This window comes from Elgaria multicarinata, chromosome 1 (assembly GCF_023053635.1).
Source record: "Elgaria multicarinata webbii isolate HBS135686 ecotype San Diego chromosome 1, rElgMul1.1.pri, whole genome shotgun sequence".
NCBI classification, from domain to species: domain Eukaryota; kingdom Metazoa; phylum Chordata; class Lepidosauria; order Squamata; family Anguidae; genus Elgaria; species Elgaria multicarinata.
Window position 1 is genome coordinate 147,232,071 of NC_086171.1, and position 17,779 is coordinate 147,249,849.

The 17,779-nt window shown below is 40.9% G+C and overlaps 1 protein-coding gene across 1 annotated transcript in view; it reads left to right on the forward strand.

Moving 5' to 3' along the window:
• Nucleotides 1-17,779, forward strand: part of LRP8 (LDL receptor related protein 8) — a 208,563-nt gene that overhangs the window by 118,989 nt on the left and 71,795 nt on the right. Inside the window, exon 3 of the mRNA XM_063138773.1 lies at nt 10,510-10,632. Within this exon, the coding sequence (XP_062994843.1) occupies nt 10,510-10,632 (123 nt within the window). The remainder of the gene's footprint in view (nt 1-10,509; nt 10,633-17,779) is intronic.

The following is a 17,779-nucleotide window of genomic DNA, read 5'->3' on the forward strand; positions in this document are numbered from 1 at the left end:
TACATCCTGCTAATTCTTTTCCGCATTGCTGATTCTATTGTCAAAGTGGTGGGTGTGACGCCCTGCCCCCTCTGTGTAGTCCCAACTTCACCTGAGACACCCACAAGCTACCTGACAGGACTGTCGACACCACTAGCACCCAGGACCACGTCAATCCCCCCTGTGCTAATGACGTGTTTGGGGGTTTAGGTCTACTGCTGCTGCTCCTGTCTCGCCTCTTCTTTAGGCCCCACAGCTCCACAGCCCAGCAACCTAGCCCTCAGTTTCCCATTCCGCTGCCACCATTTGTTGTTTTCTCCTCAGACACCTCCTCAGACACCTCCACAGACCACACCAATTGTTTGTAAATATAATTGGAATTAATTAACTCAAGTAAATGCGTGTATAAGCGTAATGGTTTCCTCAGTTCAAATGCGTATGGTTACAAGGTTCAAAACGTATTGATTTCAGTCACTTCTTTATTACTAGGTTCCACTATATAGTCCTAAAATCTTCTACTTCTCTCTACCTCACAGAATTCGAATCTACACACTGTATCTCTCACTCTCTTCACAGACCATCTCCTAACACTCAAACTCTTATATTCTACTCACTCATCTCACACTGACACTTCTACAGACTCATCTGCCCCTCCTCTCACTCACTTAACTACATATACATTCTCTAGCTCCTCGCACTCTTACTCAGCCAATCTGCACTCCCCCTCAACCATCCAATCAACACTCAGGCATGCAACCCCCCTCTACTAATTGTAAGTACCTTGAGGACTATTTATTTCCTGAACCTTATAATATAAACAATAACTTTGTGTATATATTTACATTTATAACACATAAGGCAGCTGAACATCACAGTGGGTGCCACTGTCTGCATTGTGCAAGCGGGACCCACCACTTACGCAAGAGAGATTTAGTATTTCCTAGGGGAAGCCCTGAAATGAGCGGAAACACTTCTGGAAGGAGGCAAGTCAGTGAAGTTCCTTTATGCAAGCTTGTTTGAAGATTACTTGGTTCCACCCTTGCCTTTGGCTATTTTTTACTCCCCCACAGGGTTTTCCTTGCTTTTGCACTCCTTGACATGAGACCAGACTATGTGTTTACTGCTTTTTGTAAATTAAAAAAAATGACAATGACCCTAATTTTTTTTTTAAAAAAAATAAAAGCTATGCAATGAATTTTGGAAGATTACAGTTCGGAATTTGGGGCAGAATCAGTTTCCACTCATTTGGCGGCTTCCTCTAGGAAGTGCTAAATCTCCCTTTCATAAACTGTGGGTCCCACTTGCAAGGGCAGTCAGCGGAATCCACTGCTTGTAGATAGGAATTGATGGGATGTAAAGGAACCAACAGTGGATTGTCATTACAAGTAAATCCTGCACCACTGGGACCACAAACAACACAAACTTCACAACCCAACAACTAACCATGTGTTTTCTTCCTGGGTTGTTCATAGTTAACAACCCATAGGTAACCATAGTGCGGGATTCACATGTAACGACAGCCCATGATTCAACAACAGCCCATACTCAACCTATACTCTGGGTTGTTGTTACATGCAAACCAGGTCATTGAGTATTTGCATTTTTTTCTTGAGGCACTGCAGTAATGCAACAGCCATAACAATATCCCTGACATAGCTCTTGCCTTTTGCAGCCAACTGAATTTGCACAAGCAGAAGCTTCTCTTGGCATGCCGATTCCTGGTAAATATGTATGCAGAGTGTGCAATACTCTCTTTTTGAGAAGCCCTGGGCATTTTGTTTCTTGAATTCAATTCCCATGGATTTAAACATTCATTTTCAAGGCATATGTTAAACTCGGAGCAAGGACCTGGCATGCACATTTTGCCTTGGGATGCACCAATATTTGAGTAAGCAGAGACTGACATATGAATTTATAGGTCTGGTCAACCTGCTGCCGTATTTTTATGCCTTAAGGACAAGATGCTCAGACCTTTAAAAAGTGACTGTGTAACCTCATTTTATCCTGCAAGCTGAGCAGGATTATTTGCATTTATATTCTGCCTTTTTTCCTCCAAGGAACCCAAGGCGACATACAGACTCCTCCTCCTCCTCTCCATTTTATACATCTGAAAGCCAATCTTAAATAGTTTCAGAGTAAGGGTCCTAATGTGAGTTCCAGAATTTCAGGCTGGACAGAGAAACTGTCCAGCCTGAAACAGAAAACAAACCCCAACACAGAGAGAAATAAGACCCACTCCTTGCTAGCTTCAGTTAGGCTCAGGTATTGGGACTTAAAGAGCTTAAAGTTTAAATTCTTAAAGTTTAAAAAGTCAATTTATGACATATACACACAGAGAAAATCATCATCATGATCATCATGATCATCATCATCATCACATCCTTCCCAAATCAACAACCCATTGAGTAAAGGATCTCCCCTGAATAGTCCTCTGTCCTCAATAGAAATCACCTCAATAGGAATCTCAGACCACCTAGCCTTTGTCTGCTGTCCCCTTCAATGACCCATTGAGTAGTCAATGACCCATTGACTATTTCCCCTGAATAGTCCTCCTTTCTAAATAGAAATCACCATTCCCTGGGGGTCAACTGACCTACATTCCCAGCCTCTGGAAGCTACTGCTGACCAGGAATTCAAGCACAGCTTCCTTTGCTTTTCAAAGGAGGCCCTCCAATCAGATTCAGTGCAGTAGCAGTTGAGCCCATCTATAAAAGCAGGTACACTAGTGAGGAGCCAGCTCTCTGAGCACAAGGAACCCCAGTGACAAAGCCTCAGGACACATGTGAGTTAAGCAACTGGGCGAGTTTAGCAGCAGGGTGAAGCAGCTTGGGCAGGAAATTCTTCCCTTCCCTTCTCACAGTAAGTAACTTTAAATTAAAAACAAACAAAGCATTATTAAAGACAAAATTAGTAAGTGTATTGAAAGGCAGGTCCTGCTGAAGAAGAATCAACACAGCTTCCGCAAAGGCAAGTCCTGTCTCACTAATCTTCTAGAATTCTTTGAGAGTGTCAACAAACATGTAGAAAGGGGTGATCCAGAAGACATTGTTTACTTGGATTTCCAAAAGGCTTTTGATAAAAGTCCCTCACCAAAGACTCCTGAATAAACTTAGCAGTCATGGAATAAGAGGAGAGGTTCTTTTATGGATCAGTAACTGGTTAAAGAACAGAAAGCAGAGAGTAGGAATAAATGGTCAATACTCCAGATGGAGGGAAGTAAATAGTGGGGTCTCACAGGGATCGGTATTGGGACCAATTCTTTTCAACTTGTTCATAAATGATCTGGAATTTGGAGTGAGCAGTGAAGTGGCCGATGACACCAAGTTTGCCCATGACACCAAATTATTTAAGGTAGTTAAAACACAAAGGGATTGTGAAGAGCTCCAAAAGGATCTCTCCAAACTGGGAGAGTAGGCATCCAAATGGCTGATGCAGTTCAATGTAAGCAAATGTAAGGTGATGCACGTTGGGGCAAAAAAAACCCACCCAACTTCCAGTATAACCTGATGGGATCTGAGCTGGCGGTGACCGAACAAGAAAGCGATCTTGGGGTTGTGGTGGACAACTTGATGAAAATGTCCACCCAGTGTGTGGCCGCTGTAAAGAAGGCAAACTCCATTTTAGGCATTATAAGAAAAGGAATTGAGAATAAAACTGCCAGCATCATACTGCCTTTATATAAATGTATGGTACGAGCACACTTAGAATACTGTGTACAGTTCTGGTCACCACACCTAAAAAAAAGATATTATAGAGCTGGAAAAAGTGCAGAAAAGGGCATCTTTAAGGTAGATTCCTGCAATGAGCAGGGGGCTGGACTCGATGGCCTTGTAGGCCCCTTCCAACTTTACTATTCTATGATTCTATGAACTAAATTAAAGAGCTTAAGCCTCTCCCCTATGAGGGAAGGTTACAACAGCTGGGATTGTTTAGCTTGGGAAAAAAGGAGGCTAAGGAGAGACATGATAGAGGTACAAAATTATGCATGGCATGAAAAATGTGGATAGGGAGACATTTTTCTCCCTCTACTAGAACCTGGGGTCATCCCATGAAGCTGATTGGTGGGAGATGCAGAACAAATAAAAGGAAGCATTTCTTCACACAGTGCTGTTGCACTCATGTCCTGCTTTGTTGGTCCCTGATCGACTGCTGATTGGCCACTGTGTGAACAGAGTGCTGAACTAGATGGACCCTCGGTCTGATCCATTATGGCACTTCTTATGTTCTTATGTTAGCTGCAAAAGATCAGTCAAAGGGAGTTGCCATTTGCCAGATTGAAACCTGTTGAGTTTAGGGTCAAACAATGTTGTCATTTTCCGATTTTGGATTCTTTGATGGGCAACTCAAATATTTGTCACAGACCTTTGTATCATTGGTCTGCTGCTGTCTAGTTCAAGTTTCTTTGAGGAATTACCTATGATGCATTATTCCAGTTCTGTCCTGACCCTTTTAGCTACCCTTTTCCTGAAGCATTCTATGCCCTTTGTCTTCAGGCTCTCTCAGTACATCCTCACCACAAATGTACCTCATCTAATGGTAGTGGCACCCATTTTGCTAGCCATTTCCTCAAGCGTGCAGTGTTCTGTCTTCTCCCAGGCCCTCGAGAATGTCTTCACCACAAATGTATGCTTCTTACTTGGTGACATTGTTGCCTGCTTTCTTGGTTCACAGCCTTTTTTTTTGGATCATGCCTGATCTTTCAATTTCCGCTAATATAGCCCATGGCTGATTGCAACAGAACTGTTACAGCTTGCAGGATTTGGCATTGCCTTGTTGAATGATCCCATAAAAACCAGAACAGATGGCTGCCTTTCAAGCAGCCGTTTATATAGTGTAGCTTTCTTTCTCTTTATCTGCTCCCTGCATTTAAATCATTAAACAAAAGGAACTGCCCTTCCCCACCAATTCAGAAATCACTAGCACAAAAGAACAGATTCTGCCCTCAGTAACTGGTTTGAATGCCCACTGAGACCTCATTTGAGAAGATTCACTTCCATTTGATGAGTATATGGGCTGAGACAAACTGTTAGAATTCCCCCCTCCTTTTATCAAAACAGCCATAAGAATGATTATACTAGGAGTAGCTTCCTCTCTGCTAGAAAGCATTGTTTCTCTTGTCATATGCTTAGTGGTTAGCGATAATTAGGACTCTCAAATGTTGGCTGGGGTTGGTAGCCATTCTCTTGGCAAGGAAGCTCATGTTTCTCCCTTTCTGCTCCTCACTGAGTGTAATGCTGCTCTTTGTACCAGCTGACCCACAAGGGGATTTAGCAGAATAGTATGTGGGATGTCTGTGGCAATCCTCCCATCCAACACATGGCATTGCGTTTGTCAGCCTGATGACATGTTTGAAAAGGCACATTATGCTTACCTGTGTTGCTGGCAGCTTTTAAAAACTGTATTACTCCAGTTGTGTAACCAATAGGCTTTTCCTACTGATTGCCACTGGTGATTTGAGAATTGTATTTGTTGCCCCTGGTCAGTTATCAGATCTATAGTGATTTTTAACCATGAGGAGGGTTAGAGCAGGAATGCAATTGCAGCTTCATGGGACAAAGTGAGATTATTCTATATCTTGTGTTGCTGTTGTCTGTCTGTGAAACTTTCCAGTGTTTTTCATGCTATCTCTATATTCTATGTGAAGGAATATCGGGCATCTCTGTGAGGTGAACATTTGCATATATATTTCCTTTGGAAATTCCCACGGCCATATTTTAGAGGTACAAAATCAACCAAAGTGTCTGGGTGAACAGGTAGTAGTAGTAGTAACAGCAGAAGCAACAACAGGCTTTATTGCGGCTGTCCTAAATAATTTCAGGCTGCAGTCTTTACTTGAGAGTAAGTCCCATGGAATTCAGTGGGACTGAATTCTGAGAGAACATGGGATTGGACAGTCAGTGATGTTTTGCCAAACATCCTGATATGTTTCAATAACTATTGTATATTCCTGATGTTTTAAGCGTTTAAATTGATAGTGATGAAAGAGCTTATCATGAACCATAAATGATCAACTGATACATAAAAATATATAAACATAAAAAGGAACATTATCTTAATTTTTTTTTTAAAAATAGCTATGTTACAGTGGAATCCTATGCATATATTCTCAGAAGTAAGTCCCAATACGTTTGATGAGACTTATTCCCAGGTTAGCATGTACAGAAGTGTAACCTTTTAAATTGGCCTTTTCCATCTGTGGATCTTAAGATGTTGTTAGACTATAATTCCTATTATTCACAACCAGCATGTCCAATGGTCAGAGATTATGGGAGTTATAAACATATAGGGACATAAAGTTGAGAAAGGCTGATATATAATTCCCACCCTCTTACTGCAAAAATCAGACGAAATAATTCAGTTCAAAGGCTTCCTCTTTGTGGTCTCCCTTACTACTACATCAAATATCGATCAAATCAGCAGCTCTTTGCTTTGCAAAGCCCACCTAAACGTGCTATTATGTCCTCTCTATTACAATCATGTGTAGAGCAGCAATCCAGATTAAATGGATTCTCTCTGATTCTTTCCTGGCTGTGTTGATTTCCACAAAGCTCAGGCAAGTTTGCAGTTACAGAGGATTAATATGTTCTGATGTCATCTGTTGTGTTGTTGAGTGTTAGAATCAGACACAGCAGCATTAAGTACGTTCTGTACATGGGGAAAAACTGAATGGGAATTGCATGGTTGAGCTGCTGAAAAATTGCTTTGGGATGTCCCACAAAGCTTTACCCCCTTCTTTAGTAATAAGTAAAATATAGAAATATTTCAGAAACATTTCAGGCCATACCTACCCAACAAAATAAGGCTCAGTATTGAAACATTGCCATGAATTTTTATAGTTGTAGGGGGTTAAATTAAGCTTCCTTTTTTCTTATGAGAGAAGAGAAACAGAAAAAACACTGTAGAATGAGATTTCTCCTTTTGATTAAAAACCTGTCTATGATGTTTATTACTTCCCCTTAGATTCCACGTACCACAGGAGCTCACCTGGGTGTCTTTCCCACATTTTAGCTTGATAAATTTGTCTTTCCATCTGGAGTGTGGCCAGCAAGACAATTCCACACTGTCTTTCTTGTTTGTTGTTTACTTTACATTCAGATTGTGTTTCAATGGGGTCATGAATGGTAGGCACCACTACTTTAAATTTCCCCTGAATAAGGTATTTTCTAGATTCCTCATGCTCACACGCATGCAGTTTCTCTTAGCCCATTTTTCTTTTTAAATGCTTTTTTTAAAAAAAAAAAAATCTGGGTTTTATACTTTTCTCCCATTCAAGATTTTGATCCGGATACACAGTACCATATAATCTGTACACCTCAGATGTGGACATGAATAACTGCTTTTTGAAAACACCTTTGAGAGGCAGAGGTGGCCAACAGGATTTCTGGAGTCCATGTAGAACTTTGGAGATTTCCCTTCCTTCTCTTGTGGTGCAGTTCAGCAGGGAGAAACTGGAATGTTTCATACCTGCTACATTATGTTCTCTTGAGGGTTGGCTGAAAATTTGGAGGAGCTGGCAGAACCCTAGGGCAAGCAAGGAAGGTATTCTTCCTCAATCTCAGTTCCTATCTATAAAATGGGCGGTCTCATTCACCTACTTCACAGGTTTATTGTGAGAATGAATGAGAAAATTGTGATAAAACACTTCACTTGAAAATGACATAGAAATTAAAAACAGTAAAAAATCATAAAGAAGGAATGCCCCGTGAGTATTGTTTTGCTATGGGCCTAGAGGAGCATTGTATTTACGGATAGTGGGCAAATAAAATCGCCTGCATGACATCCTTCAAGGTTAATCATATTCAGCAGCATTTGTTTAAATATATTTGTTTTAATTAAGAGAGGGATTTTCACATGGGGGTGGAGGTATTCACATTTCAAGATCCCTGAACTCTATTGGAATTAATACAGCCCTGGAGTTTTATGTCTCTCAGTAGTGTTCTCTTAAGATATTTCATTTGAGATGAAAGACCGTACGGATTTCTTTCCCCCTATTAATCTGGCACAGAATACCAGATCTCATGGGTAGGTTTAGTGAGGAGCAACATTTGTCCCTGTAATTTAATCTGCAGATGTTGGGTTAGCACAGATGACACTGCAGTGACAGAAAGATGTTTTAGACCGTCTGATTGTGAGGATGCACACCAAGCATATTAACACCTTCCAAATGCCACCCTGTGGTTTATTGTCAACAATGTATTTCTTCTTCCCTTTGTGATTCCCGATAATAAATTAATTGTGCTTCCAAAGAACAGTGTCGCGGGAACAAAGCAATCAGTGACACCATCTGCTGCCAGCAGGTTTGTGTGGTTGAAGTAGCTGCATATCTCCATCATTCAAGCATGTTGACGGACCCTGATGCTGGCAGCAGCCCCTTGCCTCAAAGACACCAGCCTGGGCAATGTTAGTTGATCAGTGCGGAAATGGCTCTGTCATACCAAGATGAATAAATGGCTGAGGTAGTGGCAGGCTAGGAGCAGACACATGGGATCCCCTTGGTTTGAATATTCAAATAGGAAGATAATTGCTGAAAGCTAAAACAGATCAAACAAAATGTGAAAAATTACTGGCCCTATATTTTCAGAATGCTGTTAGACTAGAATACTTTACTATAGAGATGCCTTTGATCCCAAAGGAGAAATTCTAGGCCTGAGCATGGTGACAGTTAGAAGACAGAGCGTAAGTGAACAATCCGAAAGCTAGAATTATTCAACGACTTTTCAGTAAGCGTTAAACAAAATGTTTGGCAGAGGGGCTGTAGCTCACTAGCAGAGTACCTGCTTTGCATACAGAAGGTCCCAGGTTCGATTCCAAATTGGTCTGGGAAAGACTCCTGTCTTAATCCTTGGAGAGTTGCTGCCAGTAAGTGTTGACAATACTGGGCTAGATGGAGAATGGTCTGGCCCAGTATAGGGCAACTTCCTATATTCATAAAATGTATCCTTAAATCTGAAATGAAGATACAGCTTGTGATACAGCTTCTGTTTCACATGCTCATGAGGGAGAAAACTACTACTTCTTTTTTCTGTTTCTCCCCCTTGTACTAAGATTTTCCATTATCTAACATAGCTGACAAATTTATATTGTAGTATCATGGGTGCCTGGAGATATCTTCAAAACAGACTTGCTATTCCATGGTTGGTTGCCTCCTCAAGACGGATGTCTTTAAAACAATGTTAATTGAATACCTAAAATGCAGATGGCTCAAATTGCTGGGCAGTTTTAAAGCCAGTGCCAGCACAAACCTAAACAGCAAGTACAATTCCAAGACTCTTATACACTTTAATCAGTCTGCACCACGGTGTCATTTGAAAACTCATGGTGTAAAAGGACAAAATGGTTTAATTTAACATTATCAATGGACACTGGAATTCAGATTGTAAGAATTCCTTAGAAGTCATAAGTTCTCGGCTGCCTAGCTTCTCTGTTAAAACAGGTAAGCCAACAGCAGCCAGAGAGTCCATGATATCCCTGCCTGCAAAACTTTGTTGTGACTTGAGAGCAGATCAGTCAATAACATCAATGGATGTCAACTAGAATTCCTAAGAACAAGAAAGTGAATCTGTGACAGGCCATCGTATCGATGAGCCCTTAGCTAGTTCTTCCACATTAACACGTAGCTGTTACCTGTGACACCAAGGTAAAGATCTGCTATTGACAACTCATAATTCATTTATTTTATGCAAGAGAAATAAATACACTGTGTTCCTAGCGGAATACTTGTCTGGGTAGATTATACTTCTGTTTGATGAGGCTTTACAGCATTTCTTTCTGGGATGTCATGGCAAGGAAACTGCATGTTTTATGAATCAGAAAATTAATAGTCTAGCACAGAGCATATCTGTGCTAGATATGCACCTGCATATCTTCCTCTCTGTTGACATAGCTTCCCTCTACAGCTTGTCATTTGATTTTAGAAAAACAAAAGTAATATTTTACCAAGTGGGCAGGTTTGTTGTGTGAGCTTGTTTCTGCATGCTTTAGTTAATATTTGCACCTCTTTCTGTTTTTTAATGTTACTTTTCATGTCTCCAGAGGGTAGGCTTTTGGATGACATGTCACCAACTCTTGTCTCACAGGATGGAGAGTTTTAATCTCCATCCTTAGCTGTTGTTTACATGTTGGCACTACAGACTTAAACTATATTAAAGTGTTTAAATCCCGGGAATTGTCTTTTATCACAAACCTCTCAGCACCTTCACTTTAAAGTTCCTCAGTTTCTTTGTATAAACCATTCACCCTCAAAAGGGTGTACTTGCTCTCTAATTAGTCTGCTATTTGTGGGAAGGGCCCAATCCCAGTTGGTGAAGCAGTGGTGATGGTTTGCCTAGCTTGCTACTTCTGCTGCTCGCAAGGCAGTTGGACTGAAGAGGACAGGAGGGGCATAAAGCCAGCCAGTGAAGCATAGATATACGCTTAAGACACTAGAATGTGAAATTAGTTTTTCCCGTGTAGGAAGTGCTTTGAATTAATTGGAAATCAATCTAAAAAGAAAGGAACTGAACTGTCTTTTTTATATCTTCTATCTTTCAGCCAAGAAGACCTGTGCAGAAACTGATTTTACCTGCAACAATGGCCACTGCATTCCATCCAGATGGAAGTGTGATGGGGAAGAGGAATGCCCAGATGGGTCTGATGAATCTGAAGCAACCTGCAGTGAGTACTCATGCTAAGTGGTTCTGGAATATAGTTTTGTAGTTGGTGGAACAAGACGTCCTTGTCCTCTCCTCCCCCAGGGAAGTCCCTTTCCTTCAGCAATATCCTTTCTGCTGGCAGAATGACCACTTTGGATCCAACCCATTCATTCATTCACTCATTTTCTCTCTCTCTCTCTCTCTCTCTCTCTCTCTCTCTCTCTCTCTCTCTCTCTCTCTTATACATACACACACACACAAACGTAAGAACATAAGAAGAGCCATGCTGGATCAGACCAAGGGCCCATCTACTCCAGCACTCTGGAAATGGTGCAGCAGCAGCATACCCATATTCCCCGGCAACCAGTATTACGGGCTTACTGCCTCTGATACTGGAGGTAGCACATAAGCCATCACAACTAGTAGCCTTTAATAGTCTTTTCCTCCAGCAATTTTTCCAACTCCCTTTTAAAGCCATCCAAAATGGTGGCCATCAATACATCTTGGGGTAGTGATTTCCATAGTTTAATTTTGCACTGTATGAAGAATGCAGAGACCACTACCCTGAATCAGATCATTTTGAGGACAAATAAGCTGACCTGCCCATTGCCTCTTCCACACATTGTACACAGATTTCAGCTTACCTCTTATTTGTACTACGTTATAAATTTACCTCTAGAAACTTGCAAGGTTCATCCTAAGCAATAAAGAGAGGTAATTTTACCGAAGGGAGTCAAGAACATATCAAGTGGAACAGAAGGCAACTACTTTGGGGCAAATGACAGAGAGGGCGTGTACGTAGCTCAAATCTGGAGATCATTCAGTGGAATGGAAATTGAATGACAGTAAGAAAATTTATGCAAAACAAAACCAAAAAAACCAAATACCCCACAACCATACAGCAACTCTTCAGACCTGGCAATTCTCCTGTCAAAAGACTGATTTGGAATTTAAATCTCCCCTGACTTCATGTTGTTTCCCCGGAAACTATACAAACTTAGGACAACTGATGCCAAAGTCTTCCACAACCCATAGTTAAATCCAAACCCACCATTTTCGAATCACTGTTTTCACTGATTGCTCCCTTTTATGTAAAAGTAAAGCTGTAAAATGTTGTACAAGTTCCTAATTAGAGCATGAATCCACCATGATCAGTGGGGATTTTTCTACAGGCCTCATTAGCTTTTGTGTGTTACTTGGAGAGCAAGACTTTTTTTTTCCAGGTTGCATGTTGTCCTATTGAAACTACTGTACTAGATCTTTCTCGCATTGCATTATAACAAATAGCTCTCAAGGATGGCATAGCACTTTAAGAGCTGTGCTTGCATTGGTTAGCAGAAATCAAGCAAGCTGGGGGCTTCAACAGAAGTAAAGAAAATGCTTGCAGGCAGCAACTGACACAAATGCGGCAAATTTCCCCAGCAGGATAGACTCATTTGCAAATGTGACATTATTGTGTCAGGAAACACTCAGGTTTGCTTCAGTACCTTTTACTATGTTGTTATTCACATCCTATGGGACAGATCATCCATTTCCCATTGATCTGGAATAGTGGGGAGTTATTAAACATGCTGACTAGATAGGGATTTAACCCAAGGAAAATTGAACTTAAATATTAAGCAGTGGAGGAGAGAGTGAGTCTGAGTGTTTTAATAAGATCAGTCTTATCTTGTTTGAGAGAACAATTCTATAAATTGATACTAAACAATGTGGACATAGTAAAAATATTTATTGGGGTAGCTCAGCTTTGCTTCAGGGCTTAAATGAAACTGCGCACACTTTTTATATATGGAAAAGAATAAGAACTGGGGGAAACATGCTCCACAATGGACCAAAAGGTTTTATCATAATAGCAATAATTGTCCCTGCCTGGTGTCACTGCATTGAAATGAATATGTAGAAGTTTTTAAGCATGCAAGATTGAAACAAAATGGAAGAATTCTAAAATGAGGGTGGGGGCACATCAGTTAGAACGCCACTGCCTTGTTATGTCATTTGGTAGAGAGAGGGAGAGATTGACCTAAGATATGGAAGGGGGATCCTGCCAGGAGCTAGCCACAAGAAAAGGTGGGTGGTGGTTTTGCCACGATCAGAAGAGGAAAGCATTCTGCATGATTCGTTACTAGACCCAGCTACACAGCTCGATGGAAAAAGCAGGAATGGGTGAGATGAGCAGGACACATGTTCAGCTTATATGCAGATGCTGACATGCCTGTGGATGTGCAGCATAGAGGTCTGAAGAGGTGGCGGCAATGCAAGCACTGCGTAAGATATGTTAATGCTTTCCTCCCATATGCTGATTGCTTGTCTCTTTAAGCTATTGCAAACAGCCCTGCTGAACCCTCTGAGGAAGGCATTGTGCTTGCGAGGTGGCTTTATGGATTCTTCTGGGACCGTTGTCTAATAAGAACAGAGTGAATCGTCTTTAATATGTTTAGAAGGATTTGCGGTTGCCCACTTATTTTTTATTATATTTACTTAATTTATAAGCCACTCTTCTGTTAAAAATACCCAGAACAGTGAAAGGCATGCCCTCTCTCTCCAATCCTTTGCATTATTCTCTCTCTCTCTCTCTCTCTCTCTCTCTCTCTCTCTCTCTCTCTCTCTCTCTCTCTCTCTGTGTGTGTGTGTGTGTGTGTGTGTGTGTGTGTGTGTGTGTGTTGCCACTTGTCTAGGCTAATCGAAGTCCATGCATTGAATTTCAAGTCATACACCAACCACACAAGTGTATTCCCCAGGGTGAATGATGGCAAAGAGGGATTGTGGTTTGTTTGACTTTGTCAGTGTTGCAATGTGGAGAGGAATATACAATTACCCATCTCCTTCCCTCTTATTTCTTAAGCCTACCAGCCAATTCTGCATAGCTGCCCAATTAGGAAAGATACACACTACCTTCTTACAAAAAACCCTTTGAGCAGCCATACAGACTTCCAAAGTTGTCATCTTGGTAGTGACATTAACATATTTATTATGTGCTAGTGTTTGGTCTCTGTTTGTCTGTCTCCTGCTCAGCCCGAATTGCCTTATTAATGTAACACAAATCCCCCATAGGATGGGACTGAATTAACTAAGCAGTTTCCTTCCCCAGAATTCCCTGCCTGTAAGTCTCTCTGGCCTGAAGCAGCTATGTTTAGACTGCACAGTTCACTGTAAGGTCCACAAGGATTTAATTTGACCTCCACCAGCCAGCGATGCATCTCATCCTGTAAAGGAGATTGGCCTGCACTATAAAAAGGCTGAGCCCTGAGTTACCTGAACATTGGCATCAATTACACTTTGATGTCAATGCTTGGTAGTCTCTTGGCAGGGTTTTTCTTCCCACCTTGACACTCGTAGCACATGTTTACGTTAAGTGCTGTGCAGGAGAACTGTATCAAGCAGAAACACTGGGATACAGGCTCAGATTCCATCTCAGTCAGCTCCTAGGTTGGCCTTGAGTAAGCCATTATTGCTGAACTTCAGTGTGGTTTTTCAGATTTCTATTCAAAGTCTGAGAAGTTGTAGAAGCTGGACTAGCTAGACCTTTGGTCTAATTCAGCATGGCTTTTCTTACATTCTTGCATACTGAGCACCTCAATCTATGCATATTTTCCTGTACATTTATCATGTGCTTGTTTCTGCAAGTATTTTATCTATGTAGATCCTTTCCTTCTACTATTCCTAGCCCGTAGTCCTAGTATACTGTTTTTTCTTTGGACATAGTCTTCAAACGAGGTACTTTGGATTAGTTATAATGTGTCGTTAGAGCCGCTATGGAACAATTGGTTTGAAGATTGGCCTTAGTTTAAACTTTACAAATACCACTCCATCAGGTAGGACTTTGTCACATATGGAAGGACTTGCCACTTGATAAAAAGGGACAACAATATTGTTATCAGGTGTGGGTAATTTTTCCATTGTGATCCAGCGTGCACATCTACACTAGACCATTTGAAAGCACCGTATTTATCTGAAGGGCAGCTGTTTGTGTGAGCGACTGCAAATATTAGTACTGAATTTAGAATCCTTGGTTCAACTGTTTGCTCAGCCATACAGTTCCGGGATGTCTTGCAATAGCTTGCCCGATGCACAGGTGCCATATGATTCCTGAAGGTGGAAACACCTTATGGGTGGCATGATGGGGAGGCAGCACGCGTACACCCACAAGGCTGCTGAGGCATGCATCAACAGAGGTGAGCAAGCGAGCAGGCAAGTGGGCAGGTAGCGGTGTGTCTCCGCTTCAGGTGATAACCTGTGTTTAGGGTTTCTCGTTTGGGACAGTCCAGACAGATCAACCAGGTGTTTAAGCAAGTGGTTAAGAAAAAATCATAATGGGTGGATGCAGAATCTGTCATGACCTTTCTTGTTTATATAAAATTAATCCACTTACTTCCTTGTCATCACAGAATGATAGATCGTATTACGTGCATCTAGTTTCTCTGCGCTGTCTTTCTTTGACAGCAGATATAAGAGCAGATCTGTTTCCTAAGATGTTTTTTCAGTGTGTATAACCTCATATAAACAAATGAATTAACTTGCATTTCTGCAAATCAATAATAAGCACTTCATTCTTTCCTATGAAGCTTCTTTATTTGTTTCTTTAACTGAATTAACAGGGTTTCCAGCAAAATATAATCGCTTTAGCCACCTAATATTATTCCACCTCATCAACTTCCTTAAAGAGGTTAATTTTGAAATTGCAGATTTGAATTATATATATATATATATATATATATATATATTAAAAAAAGAAGAAGCAAAATGTAACATTGGCTAACCAATTGTGATTTTAACTAGTGAAAATTCAAATTAAAGTGGCAGAAGAAAAAGCTGGTGTAAAAGGCAAGCCTAAGGACATTTTGTGTGGGTATAATGAGTTCCAGGGATATAAGCGGAATATTTTTCCTATCAACTTTCCCCCTTATTAAACATACAGAATACAAATAGTGAACAGTAGAAATTACTTTATGCAAATGTAGCCTGAAGTCCTGCAGCAAAAATAGAAATAATAGGAAAAAAACTCTATAGCATCTTATGTACCTGCATTAATTTTACTAGTACACGTAGCAGGCAATAGTTGCTGAATTTGGCATCTGTCCAGAGCAATCGAAAATATTGCTCTGAGGGAGGGGGGGAGAGAGAGAGAGAGAGAGGAGAGATGGAACAACCTTAAAAAGTATGCAAAGCATGTGGTCTACCACTGATTTATGTGCTTATCATCAAAAGTGAGAATGGTGTTTCAGCTAAGGAAAGAGGCTTTAGCTAAAAGCTAAGTTACTTCTGTTTGCTGATGGAGGATTGCATGATTGATTGTTCCCTGGGGAAGGGACCTGTATGTAGAAAGCTAATATGTCAGTGAGGAGACTAAACTAGAAGCTTTCCTGCATCCGTCTCATTTTATACTAAAGAGGAATTTATTTATGGAAAAGCATTTACCCCTTTGGTCTTCAAGTTACCCTTTTTTATTTACATATGCTGTAGTGAAACTAAGCATAAAATTGCTCTTGCCTTTGCAGTTCTTCCTTGCTTCAGATTTGTTTCTACTTTGTTCATCAAATAGTATGAAGATAGTGGGGGACATAGTAGGGGAGCCATATTGACTCCATGGTTCATACAACATGTTAACCCACCATGGCTTATTGTATCATCGGAATGCAGTGCGTTTTCCACGTGGTGGGTTAACATGTTGTCTGAATGCAGTTTGGCTTGTTAACCATGCAGAGCAATTTTTTTTTCTCAAACAAGCCGCCTTGAGAACCCATGGCTTGTTGTTAGGTTGTTCAGGGTGGTTAACAAGCCACACTGCAGAGTTAATGAACAACCCTGTGGAAAACTCACTGCTTTTAGACAACACAAAACCCCGCAGTTCAACAACAACCCACACTGGGTACACCATATATTGGTGTAATAACTTTATTGGACCATCCAGAAGATCACCAAAAATACCCAAGCTTTTGAGATCTCCAGATCTTTGCAAAAAAGAAGAGAAAGAAAACCTCTGTGCTACACCCAGCATGAAAACACTTTTGAGTAATGACCTTAACTTATCATAGTTCTGAGTTTATTAAAATCAGCTTTCCTAAAATCCAGAGTACGTGTATGGCTACAGTCAGCTTTTGCTTGCTTTAAAATCAAGAACTCAAGTATGACATGATAACTGTCACTTTATCCACGAAGTCATCCCTTTTGGTCAGTATCAAGTCAAGGATAGTTGATCCTCTAGTTCCTTCCTCCACTTTCAGTAGGCGAAAGTTATCAGCAGTAACTAACTGGATTCAGAAAATGGGCCTGTTCAGACACACTAAGCCATGGTTAGGCCACTCTTTTTCAGCAAATGGTTAGTGAACATGTTTAAACCGTGGTTATGTAGCCACCATGGTTAGGAATGGTTCACACGACACGCTAAGCCACAAGGTTCAGCTCAAAATGCTTAACTACCATGGCTTAGCATGTCATCTGAACAGGGTCATTGTGTGAGTTTTAGCTAGCAGAGGCAAAGTCACAAACTGTGTCCAGTGGTGGTACTTGACCAAGATCTAAGTAATCAGGCCAAGAATGCGTAACCTTCCCTTTTTGCAAAGTGGTACAGTTATGTTCTTGACTATAATGCTTTCCTGCCTTTTGCTCCAGATGTTTGTATCCCAGGATCCAAGTAAACCCACAAAAACCTGGTCAAGTAACTTTTTCGTATTTGTTTTTATTCAAATTACATGTTACAAAGCACACTCATGCGCATGCACACACACACACATTACTACAGCTCAAATTGTCCCAAATAGACTTAAGGTGATGTTTTTGTGAAGCTTGTCTGCCTAAGGTGAAGCAAAGGCTTCTTTGACAAGAGTAGCAACAGCAAGTGAGAATTATCCAGTTGTCATAGGAGCCTGCTTTGAGGTGAATACCTGTTATTTGATAGAGGAGGCAGTCCAAGTTACTGCAGTGACCATTGTGATGGAAGCTATTTGGGCAGTTGATATGCAGTTGTGAAGTGCTCCCTCCCTGTTGTCTGGAACCAATGAAATGGATATCAAAGTATGGAAGCAGTGGTTGAAGTGGGAGACGGATACTGCTTCTAACTTTTTGTGTTTGTATTTCCAGAAGCAAATGTGGAACATGAGTCCTGGAACTGGATAGACTGATAACCCGGAGCCCGGGTAGCTAACAACTTAAATAAAACATAACATTAAAAA